At 32.0% G+C, this 18197-nt stretch overlaps 2 protein-coding genes across 3 annotated transcripts in view; one reads left to right on the top strand and one right to left on the bottom strand.

Moving 5' to 3' along the window:
* The window catches only part of LOC118195492 (uncharacterized), a 376248-nt gene that overhangs the window by 144079 nt on the left and 213972 nt on the right, over nt 1-18197 (top strand). The window lies entirely within an intron of this gene.
* On the bottom strand, nt 7792-10070 carry LOC118195488 (innexin inx2-like). Its single transcript, XM_035366813.2, has one exon. It carries the CDS (start codon nt 9875-9877, stop codon nt 8777-8779), a length of 1101 nt encoding a protein of 366 aa, XP_035222704.1. The 5' UTR covers nt 9878-10070; the 3' UTR covers nt 7792-8776.

Below are 18197 nucleotides of genomic sequence, written 5' to 3'. Positions count from 1 at the left end.
CCTTTAATAGCTAAGCGTGCTACCTTATACCATGAGAGCACACATGTGGTGGAAATTCCTTTTAAACGCAGATTTTAGGTGTTAATAATAGCAAATCATTTTATTGCTAAATCCGCAGATAATTTAAAAAAGTGTAGATGAATTCGGTAAACTTTTAATAAAAAACTCGTAGTGGTTATTATGTTTTCATATTAAAGGCTGAAATAGCATATAATCGTTCTCCATTTTTTTTTTCATTGAAATCAATATTTTGTTTCACATTTGTACCATACTCACATCTAACGAGGTCGTCTTGGCACAGTCTGATATTGATAATAGTGATAGTAATAATGATGGCAATAAAAAGAGCTAAAGAAAGAAAGAATAATGTGGTTATTCAGATTTCGCGGATAAAACTATTTTTCCTTTCTCCAGCTACCACAGAATTACTGCTTTGTAATAAAAATAAAAAAAATAAAAAAATAAAATAAAAAAAAAAAAAAAAAAAGAAAGAAATTGATGTTTCACAGTACAAGTAAAGAAAGTGATTATAGAATTTCACTTTCACTTATGCTTTGCTCGTTTGTATTTTTTTTCTGTTGTGAGTATATCTTAAAAATACTACCAGGACTTATAGCAAAATTTCTTACATAGCACGTCGAAATTGTTCTTTAGCATTAAGTTTGGTTTGGTTTATTTGACTATGGCAAAGCACTCAAAGGCTATCTGCCTAAGGGGAGGGATGCCTTCGTTGGAGGGCTTTCTAAGGGATACTGGCTCGTACATATGTTATGCAATATATAGCAATTAAGTTAAAAGATTCACAAAATTTAAAGATTAAAAAAGCAGAAGCAATATCAATGAAGAAATGAAAGCAAGCAAAAACAATGGTCATGAAACCATGCATATACCTGAACAAAACGTAGCATATTTGTAATGAGTTTTTCCGACCAGTTCAAGGAATAAAACAGATTTTAAAAAATATTTGAGTAAGATAAAGATGCAACTCTAGAATGCTTGTAAAGAATTAAAAGCGAATATAAAAATGTAACTATTTCCAAAAATAACAATCAAGAAAGCTGAAGTGCAGAAGTAAAAACGAAAGCAGTGAAGTGTATTGAATAATACGTGAAAGCATATCTACCGATTCAGCAAATAAAATAATGTACATATTTTATATATATATATATATCCAGATATTCTTCATTATACCTTTATTCAATATTTCTACATTAACACGGTAAGTACGGATTTTGGCATGAAATGCTTTATTTCTAAATTTAGAAAAAGGAATTTGAAACTCTTTGTTGTTATCAAAGTAAATGCGATTACTTCATGTAACTTATTTATAACTTTAAAATTTATTCTAAATTTTCTAAATTCCTTTTGTGTACTTATTTCTAGATTTAGAAAAAGGAATTTGGAACTCTTTGTTGTTATCAGAGTAAATGCGATTACTTTATGTAACTCTGAAAAATAGTCTTTTCTATAATTATTCTGACAATGTAATAAAACTTTTTGTTAATACTAAAATAAATGCGATTACTTCATGCAACTTTGGAAAATGGCTTTTTCTAGTATTATTGCCAAAGTTTAATAAAACTGTTTGTTAATGAACTGTTTGTTTAATAAAACTGTTTGAAATATGTAATGCAATTACTTCATGTAACTTTGGAAAATGGGCTTTTTCAGTAATTATTCCAAAAGTTTAACAAAATTCTTTGTTGACAAATTAAATGCAACTACTCCATTCAACTTTGGCAAATGTCCTTTTCTGTAAAATTGGGTGCTGATAATAAAGTAAATGCGATGATTTTATGTAACTTTTGGAAAATGGCCTTTTCTGTAATTATTCCGAGAATTTAACAAAAAGGGCAAAAAATAACTCAGACGCATAAGTCTTCATTTGCATTTTAAAATACGATTCCTTTGTATAATATATTTTACTATAAATTTAGGAGGCAGCATTAAAGTTATAAGGTATTTTCCCCTTCTTTTCTGCATGCCTTCGTGGTGTAATGGTAGCACATTCGATGCGTATTCGAGAGGTCCAGATTCCAGTCCCGGCGAGGACATTGCTCATTTAAAACTTATAACTGTACACTGGCGCGCGAACTAAAAGGTGGTGAATGATGATTCTTCACCACCAGGATTTGGTGATTGAGGATATATATTCCCCAGTCGCCCTTTAAAAGGGGATAATATAAGGTATTTTCTCTCTCCTTTCAGTATGCTTTCGTGGGGTAATGGTTAGCAGGCTCGGCGCGTATTCGAGAGATCCAGGTTCGAGTCCTGGCAAGAGCATTGCTCATTTTTCACGTCTCATGCATATATATATATATAAATAAATAAATAAATAAATAAAATAAATAAACTAAAAACTCCACGCTGGCGCGCGAACTAAAAGGTGGTGGATGATGATTCTTCACCATCAGGATTTGGCGACTAGGATCCCCTGATCCCTAGTCGCTCTTTAAAAGGAAAGTATATAAGGTATTTTCTCTCTGCTTTCAGCATGATTTGGTGGTGTAACGGTTAGCACACTCGGCACGCATTCTCTTGCTTCCAATAAAATACTAATAATTATCTAAACATAAATTAACAAAGTTATTTAAATGCAACAAAAGAATTAACAGTTAAAACAGGAATTAAAATATGGCAGAAAACGTTTTAACCTCACAGATATATTTGCAATTTGAGGGAAAATTTAATATTTGCCAAGAATTAAAAAATTCACTAATACGCGAAAACAGAGGCGGAAATTTTGCTCCAAGATGACTTTACTACAATAATAATATTCATATAAAGAATTCTTAAAATAAATATTGATACTGAATTTAATGATAATCGTATAAAGAATTTGTTAAATAATTCATATAAGCCAAAAAGTAAATGGCTTAACATGCAGCTTTTTCTTCCTTTCACAGTGATCAAAAGCATCTTTTAAACTTGTATTTTATTTAAAAAGCTACAATTAACGAATCGAAGTTTATTAAAGTAGATTAAATAAACTGGGTGAGGCATATATAGACAGCTTTTAATCTCACCTACATAAAGCTACTCGAAACAGCTCTTGCTCTTTCTTATCTAGAAAATTCTGTTGTGCCAAGAACAAGCATTTCGTTTTACCCTTAGGTGATTTGTATATTTTTAACACTTCACTGCCTTCACTTTATATGGCAGGCTCATTCATTTGTTTCCTCTTTTACTTCTTATTTACTGTTTGTATGTTTTAAAATTATTTTCTTCACACTTTTATGCAATATAGACTTTCATAGTAAAGTTTTCACACTACCTACTATAAAAGTTACGTAGATGCTGCGTGGGATAACTTGTTTGTTACATTAATTAAAGAAAATCACATCCGCGTAAGGAAAGGGATGCCTTCGGAGAGGGTTTTCGAAGAAAAACTGTCTCACATTCATGTTATATATGGGAGACACCACAGAAACATCCATGTAACCAGTTCGTTCTCTGGCATTTGAACTTAAATTGAACTATCAGTGTTCAGTGGTTTTAGATAATCGGCCATTGATATGTCGTGAGATAGCTGGAGACAAGTTCTATAAACTATAAATTCTCATCGGAAATTGTTCTATCTATGTAAAGCAATTTCAAAATATCAATTTAAGTGCGAACGGAATAAAAAAGTAACGGGCAAAAATGGAAATGTGCAATTGCCTACACTTTATTAAAACACTGTTCTTTGAAGAGTTGTAATGCTTATTTTAAATGACACGTGTGTTTTCTTATGTTTATTATTTCCTGCAATTTTACTGTTCGTCTACTCCGCCAGAGTATGAAAATGAAGTGAGGTTAAAAAAGCAGCAAAAATCTAAGATTAGGAACTTCAGCTTGCTGCCAACTTCTTTGTACTGCTTGCGTTTAACACTGTAAGCTCAAATGTCGTTAGTTAGCAGTCACAGGATAAATCAGTCAGGTTGTAGACTTTTAAATTCAAACCTTAACTTAAACAATATGAATCATTGTTATCTGTGCGGTCAAATAAATCTTTTTGTCGTTTTACATTGCTGTAATTACTTAGCGTTTTGGTATTAAAAAGTTAAGACGTTATGATAATTCATGCAGCAGCCTAAGAAGCTAAGAGACGCTGACTTCAAACTTAAGATTAATACATCGATTTAAGTGTACATGTATATAATTTTCTCGTAAATCACTTTTAATTTTGAACATGTGTATTGAATAATAGTTTAATTCAATCTGTCCTTTGTCTGTTTCAATATCTTGCCTAGCAACAATACTTCTTTGACGAAATGCTTTTGATTTGCACCAGACTGACCTTTTTTTTTTTTTTTTTTTTTTTTTTTTTTTTTTTTTTTTTTAAATCTGGCGTATATGTCATATGAAGGCTGCCAAAAGAATGGTTAAATTCGCTAGAGATCTGATGATATTTTTATGACTTTTTATAATTACATACCTATGCTTTATTTTGCCTTCATTCTCAGTAATCAAGGAACTTTTATTGACAAAAAATATGCTTATATTCCTTATTCATTACTAATTTTAAGACTAAAATTAACCGTATGATTGGTCAGACTTGTAATTAAAGGTATCTAGAGCCCAGTTTAGAAATATGAATTTCCGTAGCTAAACCTTTCTAGGAGAACCTATTTCTTCGAATTCCTTTCAATGTACGAGCATCACTGAAGTGAATTATACATCTATAAAGCAGTCCCCACCTCCAGAAAAAGTAGGGATAAAGAGAAGAACCTGAAAAGTCCTCACTGATTTTATTACAAACCTTAATTAAATTAACCTTAACCTAAATTAAATTACAGGGATAAAAACGAAAAGCAGCAATTAACTTGTTTATCACTTTAATAATAAAGTATATAATCGTGTCTATGGTAAGCAAACAACCCTCTTAGTTATGGGATATCATGAGCTTCAAATGTGATGATCAGACAGTAGCAGAGATTGCTATTGAAACTGAGTGTTAGTTTACAAATCAAGGCTTCATGAATTAATATCAGTTGATAATGAGAGTGTAAAACAATGATTCAGTGTCTAGAGTTTGAAAAATAAAGTAATGAAAAAAACTAATTTAAAATTTTGCACTCTGTTTTAGTTTAATGTTTTGAAAATCTAAAATTAAAAAATATATTTATAGATAGGATTTGGTGGCCTCTTTCATGAAAGTGGATCTCTAGGATACATGACCCGTTTGCCCTTATACAAACTGGGTCCAGGAAATGCCTCGGCCGTAAGATAGTTATCATATAGTTGTCAGAATTACAGTGCTGTATAAGCAGGAACATCAGTACAGTATTTGCATCATCCTTAAAATTCAGAAAATCGGCTTTTCTTCTGCAATTTAATATGCAATAAGCCAACAAACTTCAGCGTAAAAGTTAAATTTGTTAATTTAATAAATATTCCCAGAAGAATACGATATCATTGGAAAAGATCTTTACATACAACAAAGCAAAGTCTAGAATCTTTTCAAACCAGTTCTATATTTTTGCTGTTAAAAAGCAGGTCGAGAGGTAAATTACCTCATAACGACTTAAAGGCGAGCTCGACATATGACTCATTTTACCAATATAAGGCAAATCGAGCTGATATTATTATCAGTATCTGCGGTTTACGAAAGCAGTTAGTGTCTTTCCTGGATTTCAAATTTTCCAGTGAAATTACACCTAAGATTGAAAGTCATATCCTTGGTTTTTATTCTGTATTGCAGCTCTGTATCTTTCCTTTTTATACATACGAAAATCCTGAACACTCTGTAGGAGAAGGTAATAATGCTAGTTCTAAAATGAAACAACTCCTTTTAAAACTGGCTTTTCTGTTTGCTTTTCAGATTCTAAGTCCCCCTCTCCCCATCTTCTTTCGCAGAAGCATTTCGCATTATCTTAGATAATAGGAATTAAATCAAAGTGGAATTTACAATATATGCGTGATATTTAAAGGAACTGCGTAAATTTCAAACTTAAACTTAGCTGAAATACCTTTTTGTTCATGATAAAAAGAGCCATTATTAACATTTGATAAAAAAAAAAAAAAAAACTTTATTATTTTACTGAAGTTTAAGAAAAAGGATGGAACATAAATGATTGTAATTTGTATACTCGTGCAGAATTTTAATTAAGTTTTATTTTTATAGTAGATAATAATATATCTAATCAGCTAGGAACTGTGTAGCCGAAGCGTATAAAGTATGGAATAAGGAATACTGTGTGAATAAGGAATATTATGGGACAAACCTCGTTATCCATATGCTAGATATTCTTGATAAATAAGCTGGGATACATGCAAATAAAATCAGATAGTAAATGAATAATTAAGGTGGTAATAATCAATAATTCTGTCTCTGAAAATATATTCCAGAAAAAACTTCACAGAAGTTGAATTATATAGATAAGTATATATATATTTTTGGTATTAAATTATCGAGAATTTAACCTATGTCTTAATATATGGCAAAAACGAAAACGTTTTTAGCGAATAGCCGGCTCTAAAGTATATAAAATACATTTTAAAAAGAAATGCTTGGGAGTAGCAGTTTATTTCTTTTGAGGTTAAAGTAAAAGTCGGAAATGTGAAAAAATTCAAAAAGAAATTTGAAAAGCGGCTCAGAATATTATTAATACAAAATTCCTTATTGAATGTGAGTTGAAAACGTGGTGGGATTCTGAAAGAGCTTAACAATATTCCATCCTACTAAAATCATTGATATTGAAAGCAGCATATCGAAAACTGACAAGAACTCAAATAAATCTTTCGACATTTATCATTTTTAAAAGGCATAATATAAAAACACAGTGAGTAGAAAGTAACGTTATATGAAGCTTACATCAAATTAAAATGATTTTAATTAAGTGAGTACTGCTAGCTAAAAATAAATGTGCAATCTATTTAGTTTTTGATTCAAAGTATTTTGGGCATATAAACCTTTTTTTAATTAAAAATTGTAAATTTTCAATGACTTTCTTATTCTTCTTCATTTAGACGTCGTCATAAAAATGATCAGACTCAAAATAATCAAAATCAGCAGAAGTAAAGAAATTTTAAATATTCCATAATCAAAAACATTTAGAAAGTACAACGCTGTTAAAATTTTTAGATTATTATTTAAGAAAAAGATTACAATTTATTTTTGAAAAGGCAACAATTTTCTCCTCCAACCAGCATCACTCAGAAGTCTAAAGCATGACAGTTCACGCTTTCGAGATCATTGACAGAGAACATTCATATGAAATTATTGTTGTTTAATAGGCCATATTAAAGAAAAATAAGTCTTATGCCCTGAATATCCACATAATGTTTTCGTAGACAAACTGGAATGAATTTCACATCTTTGCTACACATCGTTACAGAATATGAGTGTCAAGAATTAAAACTCACTGAATCATATCTCAAATACAGTTTGCAGATTGAATTTAAATTTACCTAAAAGCAAAAACGTATGCAAGATAGATAACATTGTTTTTAAATTGAGTACCAAAAAGCATTTTATGTTCAATCCATTAATGAAAAAATAGTTTTGGGGTGGCTGTGGAAGTTATCCATTTGCTGCAATGTATATTTAATGTATAATATTATGTAAATTATCCACCAAATTTGACTCTTCCTAAAGTACTTTGTTGTTAAAATGTGAGCAAGGTTGAAGAAATATAGCCCATTAAACGTCAAATAAAATTATAATATGAAATTGGATAAAAAAAGTAATAAATTTTCTGTTAAATTTGTCTATAGATAAAAACCCTTGCTAGACAAAAATTTGTCTACATCAATTAATACAAATATTTCAACAATTGATTATATCAATGATGAGTAAGCTCAGTGTGATAATTTTCTGTGCTTAAAATTTACTAGAAAATGCAACAAATTACACCAAACATTTTAAAGGTATTAATAAATATAACCCTAATTCACATTCTGTTTAAAGCACAATCATGCATTCATGAACTAAAATAAGACTTCCGTTTTGTATTTCAAAAGGGCAAATATTCAAAGTTTCAAAATGGATTGGAGAATTTATAATGTCTTCTTTTTTTTTTTTTTCGGCTCACAAAAGCTAGATCTGATTAAATTTCTAAAAATAAAGTAATTCCCAAGTCATATCTAGCTATTTTTGGCAGACAGAGGAACAGGAAATAACCAATAACTTGTAAAAACTCGTAAAGGCGGTGGTACTCAGCATTGATTACTTCTGCATTTATATTTTCCTTGTAAATTTCTGTCTGCATTTCTTGTGGATATATTCATCACATAAATATCTTTCCAAATGCTGACCTAAGTATTATGAACTATACCTTTCAGTCTTTCCTTTCAGTAATAACCGAGAAATATTTTTAGCATCAATTTTGTATGCCACAAACTGTCTTACGGAAACGAAGCCAAAACGTAGAAGAATTTCTCTGATGTCGCTCATAAATTAGCTTTATAAAAATTACTTGGTAATTAATTTAACATTAGCAAATAAATTTTTATTTAAGCTTTTATCTCTCTCCCATTTAACGTAACAGTAATGGATTTCTTTAAGTAACCTATATATTTGCGATATAAAGCAGCTTTTTACTGAAAATAATTTAACAAAACACTTTTTTTTTCTTTGTAATAAGTTTTTACGCTTACCTCCAAAATTGGTCCATGGCATTTTCCACAAAACTATATAATCATTAAATTAAAAAGGTAGTATTTTTATTTGGGATAGCTTTCATAAGTAAAAAAGTCATGAATGATTAAAAAAAAAGGCCGACTTAAACATAGTATCTAAATATTGTTCAAGAACATGTTTAGCACACATTGATTGTATTCAGGCGCACAAATTTCACAATGATGCTTCAGAAACATCATTAAAATATTTGCCCTCCAAACGTCTGGTCAACTGCGACATGAAATCTCTGAAGTTAACCGGGTAAAGATTCTTGGCCAAGAGATGAATAACAAACCAATCGCCTACTTTGCATTTCCTTAGGACTATGTCCAAGTGTTCTTCTCTTGCAAGGCTAGCTCTCGGTTTCAAGGATTGAAGTCTGGCTTCAGGTGAAAAATAGAGTAATATTCTGTAAGCAATTGCAACGCACGATATAACAGCCAAAAAAACAAACCAGAACCAAAGGAAGACGTATATCTTTTCATTGATGATATTGATGGGCAAAATGCACATGGCATCATGTTTCTGCACGTCTCCGGAGGAACCGTATCTGTGAAAGGTACACTTGGTGAGTCTGGGAAAGACACGAATCATCGGATCATAACGGACAGACCAATCCCAGTCTGTGAATTTTACCACATCTGTTCCATAAGAGGAGAAAGTGCCACCTAGAAACGTATCCATTAAACGCATCTGACCAATCACATTCACCACATTAAGCACTTCACTGATTAAGTAGTAGATAAAATAGCTTTCGTTGTGGTTAAAAGTGGCTACAACATAATCCACTAATTGCTTCAAGTTGGCTTCTCTCTTTTTCTCATCCAGGACAGGACTGTTCAATTGCATAACCATAGCTCGCATCCTGCCAGATTCCATGGCTTTCCAAAAATAGCGGGGTACATAGAAAAGGATTGCTTGAAGGAAGAGTACGAAGCACACCCACTGATAGTAAGCATGGTAAATTTTAGTATGGCTTTTGTGGTATTTGTCTACGCCAGGGTAGGGAACCTCCTTCCCAACTTCTTTAAACCATGCTTCTTCAACACTGAATGTTGAATGTATCCAGCAATACGTATCAAGAACTCTGGTTGGAAAATCATCTTTCGAAATACAAGAGATGGGGTCACCAATATATTGGCGACTTGTTACCAATAAGCTGAAGGCTATTAGAATGGGCACAGTCACTTTATAATGTAACCTAAACACATTATTATCAATTACAACAGCTTGAAGTTTTAGAAGACCTTTCAAGGATCCAAACAGTTTATCCATCCTTATCTATTAAAGTAGCAGTTTCCAACGGAGGAACCAAAACGGGCCGTTGGGGCTACCGCCGGGTGTAATTGAGCAAAGCGATGTCTTAAAGCTGCTTCGTCCGGAACGTGGTGAAGAGTGAGAGAATAACAATCATAGCAAAAAGAAAGGAAAAACTCGCCGGACTAGAGGCTGTGCTGACTGAGGTCACGTGCTCCGTCTACAGAATCTCGGGGAAATGCGTCCATATTCAACCTGTTTTGTGTCTCATAGTGCGTGGTGGAAAGGGGGAACACGATTTGATATCATTTCTGCTTTCTTTTTTCTCGCTTTTCATATTTATACGTCATTAACTGCTATTACGTTATATTTAGATTCAGTATTTATAACTGAGTTTGCGATTAGATTAAAAGTGAAATTCCAAGTATTGTGTATATGATTAGCTTGGTAATGAATATTGGAGACGATAAGAAAAAATTAATAGAATATATGTAGCGGTTAATGATTTCATAGCTTAATAAGCATTGTTATTTTATTTTCATTCCCCAAACTGATAGGAAGATAGACATTTCTTTTTCGGAAATATCTAGTTAAACGAAGTCTGGCAATTTTCGCAATATTTCTTTTCTTTAATTGTTCTCACATATTTATTCAGCTTTTTAATTGCAACAAACTGGAAATGCTAGATGCTTATTTTTTAAGATAGAAATATAATGTTTTAAATGAATTAAATTTTAAAATTCTTTGACCATTCTATTGTAGCTGATTTCAGATTTAATGAAAATAAATTACAAGTTAAAAGACATGAGGAGAGAAAAACAAAGTTTTAAAGAGGGAAAAAATTAAATTAACACAAGATTATTGCTCATACCTGATTTCCAAGCTTTTTTTAAAGCATTACATAAACGTGTGCATTTAATTCTTCATTTGATATATGTAAAAAAAAGTATTTTAGTGTTTATTACATAAAAACAGAGGGGGAAAAAAACGTTCGTTGCATATTTTTCTGAGCTGTTTGGATATTTCAGATTTTATACTATTTATAAGTCATAAGATACTTTTGTTATTATGTTACTATTGGGTGTTCTCAGGGCCTATGCTAAATTTTTTGCCTTCTATTGCAAACTCTTTAACTCTTAAGTTCTGTCGTTCGGTTCCTTCTTGAATTCTAAAAATTTTACAGCTTCTAAATTCTGTCGACCGAAATGATGGCACCGGTTGCACCGGCTCTGGGTATCCTTGATTTTTGATTTGACAGTGAGATGCCAAATCCAATTTTCACAATCTGATTCATGTCAAAGTTCAAGAATAAAACTTTAAAAATTCGCAATTCATAATACAATTGGTTTCTGTTTCCTGTCACAGACCGATTTAGCAAAGGCCCAAAGCAAAAATTCATTCTTCATGGTGGGAAAAGTCCTTCCCACCATTGCAGTAGTCATTACTGACGAACATTATTTAAAATTTTTCATTAAATAGTTTAGCATTTTTTCATTTAAATTTATTTAAACAAAAAATATCATTTACCTTTTCGTATATTTTGTTTTAATGGTTTCATTCTGTTATATGCTGTGTTAAAATATAAGCTTAGACATTTTTAAATCAGGTTCCTGCTTTTCTGGATAAAAGTAAAAAAAATATAGAAACAGACATAAATGGAATTAATGAAATTTAATTATTTATCAATGTCATAAACAAGTTTATGAATAAAATACAGAACTGAAAAATTCAATTTCTTCCTATCATGGCGAATTCTTTTCTTCCAGCATTTTTTCCCACCGTGGAAGAGAAACCTATCATTTCTGCTTTAAAACTTATGAAAATACATAGTAGTTTAATGACATCACTTTCCAACGGGATTGAAAACAATAGCTCAGATTTAGAATGGATTACTGCAAAGCAAATAAAAATTTCAAAGCAAAATTTAGGCGAAGCCCTGCGGAGCTCTTTCTTACACGGAAAAAAAAAAAAAAAAAAAAAAAAAAGATTACTTCGAGAAGAACTTAGGAAAAATTTATTCACATTACATATGGAAAAAATCACGAAACCCCCACAAAAAGGCAGTCAACTCTTTTCCGGAATTTGAACTCGAGTCGAATTACCAGCGTTCAGCGACTTTACCAGTCAGCTGTTGATAGATCTAGGCCCAATTTTGAAGGAAACAGAAAAACTGCAATTTGAAGTTACAATTTTGTTCTTGCTTTAAATTTCCGGAGGTCTTTGAAAAAATACGTAAAATTTTATATATTTCAAACACTAAAAATGCACTTCTTTCCAGAAAGTGAAGATTAGGAGCATATGCTCCATTTTCCGTTGCACAGTTCAGGCCTTATTATTTATGTAAGGGTGTCTGGAAATTACTCGCTCTTTTGACCGAAAGATATCCCAATTAGTTGGGTATTCACCCCCTATCTAAAAGTGTCAAACATAATCGCGGAATTCATCATTACCGAGAGTGCTTCTGATTTGCGTTTTTCCCCTACTCCCTACTCCCGCAGTAACGAGATATGACTAATGGATATTTAAAGGTCGCCTAATGCATAAACAAAGAGCGGCTTTTGATACAGCAGAGCTTACAAACGCCCCTTATCTGACTTAAGCCGATGTCATTTTTATTTACAAGTTTTCTTGAGGAACTGCTGAGCAATATTCCTGCACTCTCTGATTTACAGTTTACATTGTAGGAAATTTAATGAGTCTCTGACTTCTGTTTAAAGAAAACAAAATCTTGAAGATGTATTGAAATTTCTAAACTACTACGCCAAAACTCAGAATCAGACTTGGTATAATAATAAAACTATTTAACATTCAATTGCATTTATCATGAATTAATGAATTAGCTAAGCAGGTAGTGTTTGTTGCACTTGGTACGCAGTTATTTGAATTTTTCTTAAATTAATAAATGATATCGCAATAATGTTATTAATACCCATATAGGTTACAACGAAATTCTTGGGTCAGAAATTTGATAACATATAGAAATATGGAGACTTTAAACATATGTTCCCGTGAAAGACCGAAATTGGAGAATGTCGACTTTCACCGGAGATTGTCAGCATTCACCAAATACGTCGGTTGAAAGATCGAATATTGCATTACATCCTTGTACATTCGGAGCCTCATCGGTGTATGTCGACAATCACAGATATGTTCTGGTGTAAGTCGAAAAGAGAGGAGTATATGTACACGCTGTCATTGTAAAAGGAAGTGTTCCACAAATAAATGCAGTTGTAAAAGCAAGGGCCTCTTGTGAAATTCAGAGTGTCATAATAGTTTAAGTTGTTGCAATAAATAATATTTGAATGGCATAATTTAGTAAGTTTTTAACTTCTATTATTTTCCTTTCTCATTTTGAATGTACTGTGTGTTTTAAGTTCTTATATTCTTAAATTCTTAAGTCTCAAGTGTGTTTTTTCGCGACTGAATTACGGAGAAAAAAATATAATATTCTTATATGGTCAACATTCACCATTAGTAGATGGTGAATGTCGACATTTACCGGTGTAAGTCAGAAATAAGAGTATTTGAAAAATATTTCGGATATACACCAAGCGACTATGCGAATGTTGATATTTACCGGTGAAAGTCGACATTCTCCAGATTTCGGTGTTTTACCGTAACATATTTTATATAGGTATGTAATGGATTCTGTAGTAGAACGCAGGCGGTTGAATCCGTAATGAACAGCGAGAATTTTGATGTCGAAGAATGCTGAAATGCAGATCCACAATGAATAAGAAATTTAGCAGTCAAGGTATATTTAATTCAACAATATATTTCAGTAAACATGTTGGGAGCCACAATCAAGTTGACACATTAATTGTACCTATTCCAAAAAATTTACATTTTAGATAAATTTGCAGTAAGAAAGAAAGAGCAGACAGACTGCAGAGCAGCCAGGCCAAAGCGTAGAAAGTGTATAATGTTCAGGATGAAATCTTAATTTCAGACTTAGTTTTAATTCTCAGTGCATTCTGATTGGATAGTTAATACTGCGATAAAATTACTATTGGCTGTTTGAGTTTTAGTTCCATTTACATCATCAGAATTACGTAAGAATCATATGATATAGATTAGTCTCGAAATGACGAAATGACGCAGAATAATGATGTTATTATTTTTAGAATACAGAAGGGAAATTAATTTACGTTGCTAATTTAAGTTTTATCTTCTGCATATTCTTTATTTTCCTTACATACATATATATAATATATATATACAATATATGTGTAAGATAAAAAATATGTAAATCAAGTTATAATTTAGAGTGGCAATAACCCCTTACTTCTTCCTCTCTATTCTAAAAAATGTAATAACTCGTTTGAATTACGACATTTCTAGATCAATCCACCTTGTATGGCCTGCGCAACGCTCATGACGTAGTTATTTCAGAACCTAAACTCTAAGAACTGAAACTTTTCTAACTTAAACGAAAACTTTTCTCTTAACAGACTTTCAGATTGGATAAATACGCAGCTAGCTTGTATCTCTGTTGCCGTTTGGACGCTATTTCATTTCGCTTGTGCTTTGTCGTACTCCTAACTACGCCGTTATTTAAAATGTGATACGCTATATAAAATTTTGGTGTGCGTATTGCGCCCATGATCATGTGTAATGAAAAATATAGTTTCGAGAATTAGTTCGTGTCCAGCAATAAAGATTATGTTCAAATCGGCTACGTCTGTCTGCATGTCTCTCCTTAGAGCGTCATCTTTTTAATTATGCAGCAGTCTCTCCAAGCTGTTATCACACACATATTTAGCCACTTCTTCTTTTTGGTTTGGGCACTCCCCCCTCCCTATTCTAAAAATAGTAATAACTTTTTCGAAACTGCGTCATATCGCGTATAGTTAGCCAATCAGATTAACGAACAGTGGCGGCTCGTAATAAGCACTGTGGAACTGCAGCACCCCCAATTTCCACTTATTATTATTTTTAATATTTAATTTAGTGTGCTCTTTAGTCTTCAATTCTTTCTTTATACTTTTACAATACATAATCCTTAAGCTTTATGTCAGTAGCCATCCCCCACTTTGTCGAAAAGGTTCCAAAGTCATTGGAACTACGCGCTTCACAGTTCCAGCGATGTGGTGTTTGGCTGTTCTGCGCATGCGAGCACAGAAAGCAGCACGCGAGCCGGGCAGAGAGAAGATCATTGTCGCTCTTGCAGTGCCGAAATTCTGGCATGTTGTTCGAAAAATGATTTCTTTTTACTCCGCGCGTGTGGTATACCTATACAAGGTGGAACTTCATCATACGGACCATAAACAGAGTTCATGAAAATTTGCAACCTTTTAAAAAATTGCCTTAGTGAAATTCAATCAACATCAAATGCAGAACAACAACAAATGAAACAAAAGCAATAGGAATTTTAAAATATTTAAATGATGATAATTTCAAGTTTTGGTTAGAGCTTTTTTATCAGATGCCTCATGTTGAAATAATATACAATCAAATGCAATTCAAAGAAATTAGTCCGTTTAAAGTTAACGAATATATAACAAATTCCAAAACTGCTATCTTAGAATTAAGAAACTCAAAGTACTGTGAGAATTTTCCAAAGACACCGATGGCAGAAGAATAGAAGAAGGAAATATGTGACTTTATACTATGTTGTTGATATAATGCAGAGATGTTCTTTCACTAAACACTTAGCAGCTTCTAAATTGTTAAACAAGAAATGCTTCGCTAGTTTTAGGAATGAACATTCTACAGAAGAAATAGTACTGACCACTGAAGCATATCCGATGATTGACAAAGAAAAGCTTGAAACTGAACTAAAAGTATTCTATTGTAGGAGGGTAGGAGATGATGTGAAAGATCAGTGGGCATGAAATGCCGATCGCAAATATACAGTCAGGACCCAAATTATCTTTACATGTATGAAATAACGAATTTCTCACAAATTGTGAACTATAATTTTATGAATTTGAATGGAACAATACATAACATCATAACATATAAACACAAAGGAAAAAATTAAAAGCACTGCATATGATACAAAACTGTACCAAGAAATAATAAAAATGGTAATAGTATGTTAGAAGGAGAGTTTAGGAAAAAAATTAAAACATAAAATTTAATACGGAATGTGATCACCCCTGACTTCTGCACACATATCTAAACATATTTCATGCTGACAGTAACGTTGCTAACCACAGTTTGGGGAGGGGGATTGAGTTCCACTCCTCCAGCAATGTGGTCTTGAGGGCACTTACATCTCTAGGAGGAGGATGTCTCTATACAAATGCTTTTCCAGGGTAGTCTCCCATAAGTTCTCTATCAGGTAAAGATAAGGAGATTTTTCTGAGCACGGAAGGCACAATATCTTCATTTTTAAGGAATTCGTCAACGAGGTTTGCTCGATCTGAATGAGAATTACCGTCCATATATAAGAAGTCAGTTAAATATTCACCCCACTCTCTCTCTGTTATATAATTTTCTATGACTTCATCCCGATATCTCTGGCCGGTGACAGATCCGATGTTAAAAACGCTTAGGGGCTTACGTCCATCGATCATTATTCCTCCCATACCTGCATTACAGAAATAATCACGTTCTATAATGTTCGAATTTGAAAGCGCACGATTAATGTGGCATGTTATTTCTGACCGCAAAATGTTTAACTAAAATAAAAGAAAAATTACTTAACTCTGCTACAACTGCTTCTTATTAAATCTGTTGCAACTGAAATTACTGGTTTATGCTTTAATATGTCATGTCTGCGGTATTACCAAATAATATGTGAGTATGTAACTTCTTAAAACCCATTTTATTTTCCTGAACTTATTTTCATTTTTTAAACATTTCTATTCAAACAAAGAGGAAGCTTAAAATTTTGAGAACATAGTATTATTCCGTAATCCATATTCTAGCAAGGACAGTAATATATATACATTAAATGTTCTGAAACGATTGTCTTTTTTCCATTTGAACGTAAGGGATTCTAATGAAGTTATTCATGAAAAGTTTTTTAGAATTGTTCCTAAAGTTTAGGTTAGCAGTATGGTCACGAATTCAAATTAGCCACAGTGGCGAACAGAAGTACCCCTTTAAATTTCTAACTTCAGACGGCAAGAAGATGCGTTCTAAAAATAAACCTTATGGAATGGAAAGATGCCATAGAAGCCACTTATCGTAACATCGCGAACAAAATAATGTTCTATATTATTATAATGAGAAAAGAGTTCGGCGCTGCATCTCCATAGCGGAAATTCTTTCTGGCATACTGACAGGGGGTAGATAGGTTATAAGAAATTTCCATCAGCGAGAAAGTGGAGGGTGATGGGAATTAAACCTGCCGCTGGACGTTGGCCAAACTCCAAATCTTCCAAATACCTACAATGCGGGAATTGGTTAACCTTTCGATGCCATTCCCTCTGAGGGTTGCCTCTTGCTCCTGGGACGAAAATAAAAATTATATGCAGAGGAAAGTCTCCTTTTGGTATTCTTCGACACTCTTTTTTTTTTTTTTTTTTAATGCATCCGCTTTAAGGACGATAGAATTAGGTGAAAGCCCAGTAAAGAAAGGTTTAAAGAGACAAGCCGCTTTATCTCTGCTGAGAATCAAGGACCAGTTTAAAACCTGGAATCCCAAGACAGAATTGTTTATGCTCACTATATAAAATATTCCACGAACAATTTTTCAGCGAAATAACTTGATAATTTTTACAGTTACTTAGACAAAAATTATGTTTCATCTTTATGAAAACTTTGTTTTCAAAGTTTCAGTTTTTTAGGAAATATAAGCTTATACATTTTAAATTCCTTATTTTATTTTTCCTTATTATTTTTTTTTTTAATGTAGTTCCTTATTTATTTATTTATTTTTTTTTAATGTAATTCCAAAAAAGAGAAGAATCTAAAAATTTCTCAGTCATATAGATTTCGGTTAATTAAATTACAGAAATGCCATTTTATTGTTGCAATTAAATTAGTTATCGATTTAATAACTAAGTTTTTGGATGAAATATGGAATTAAAAAATTCAGTTTTTTGTTTTTGTTTTTTGTTTTGCTTTGTTTTGTTTTGCATGATGGTGGAAAAAATCATTTCTTCTAACGCTTTATTTCATTACCAAAAAAAAAAAAAAAAAAAAAAGTTATCTCTGCTTTAAAAATTATAAACGTGTATAGTAATATAAAGTTGCCGTTTCTGAATGAGAACACAAGACAGAGGCCCAGTTTTGAAAAGTGTCATGAGAAATTAAAATACTACGCTTAAATTTTTTTCTTGCTGCTTATTTCACCTCTTTTAAAACCTATAATTGAAAAAAGTACATAAAATTACATAATTTACAGTACATAAATACATATTTACATAACAGTACATAAATACAT

Source organism: Stegodyphus dumicola, chromosome 12 (assembly GCF_044657685.1).
Source record: "Stegodyphus dumicola isolate Sdum_Otavi_A_Nest chromosome 12, ASM4465768v1".
Taxonomy (NCBI): Eukaryota; Metazoa; Arthropoda; class Arachnida; order Araneae; family Eresidae; genus Stegodyphus; species Stegodyphus dumicola.
The sequence above is the reverse complement of the archived record's forward strand: the minus strand, read 5'-3'. Positions and strand labels throughout refer to the sequence as shown.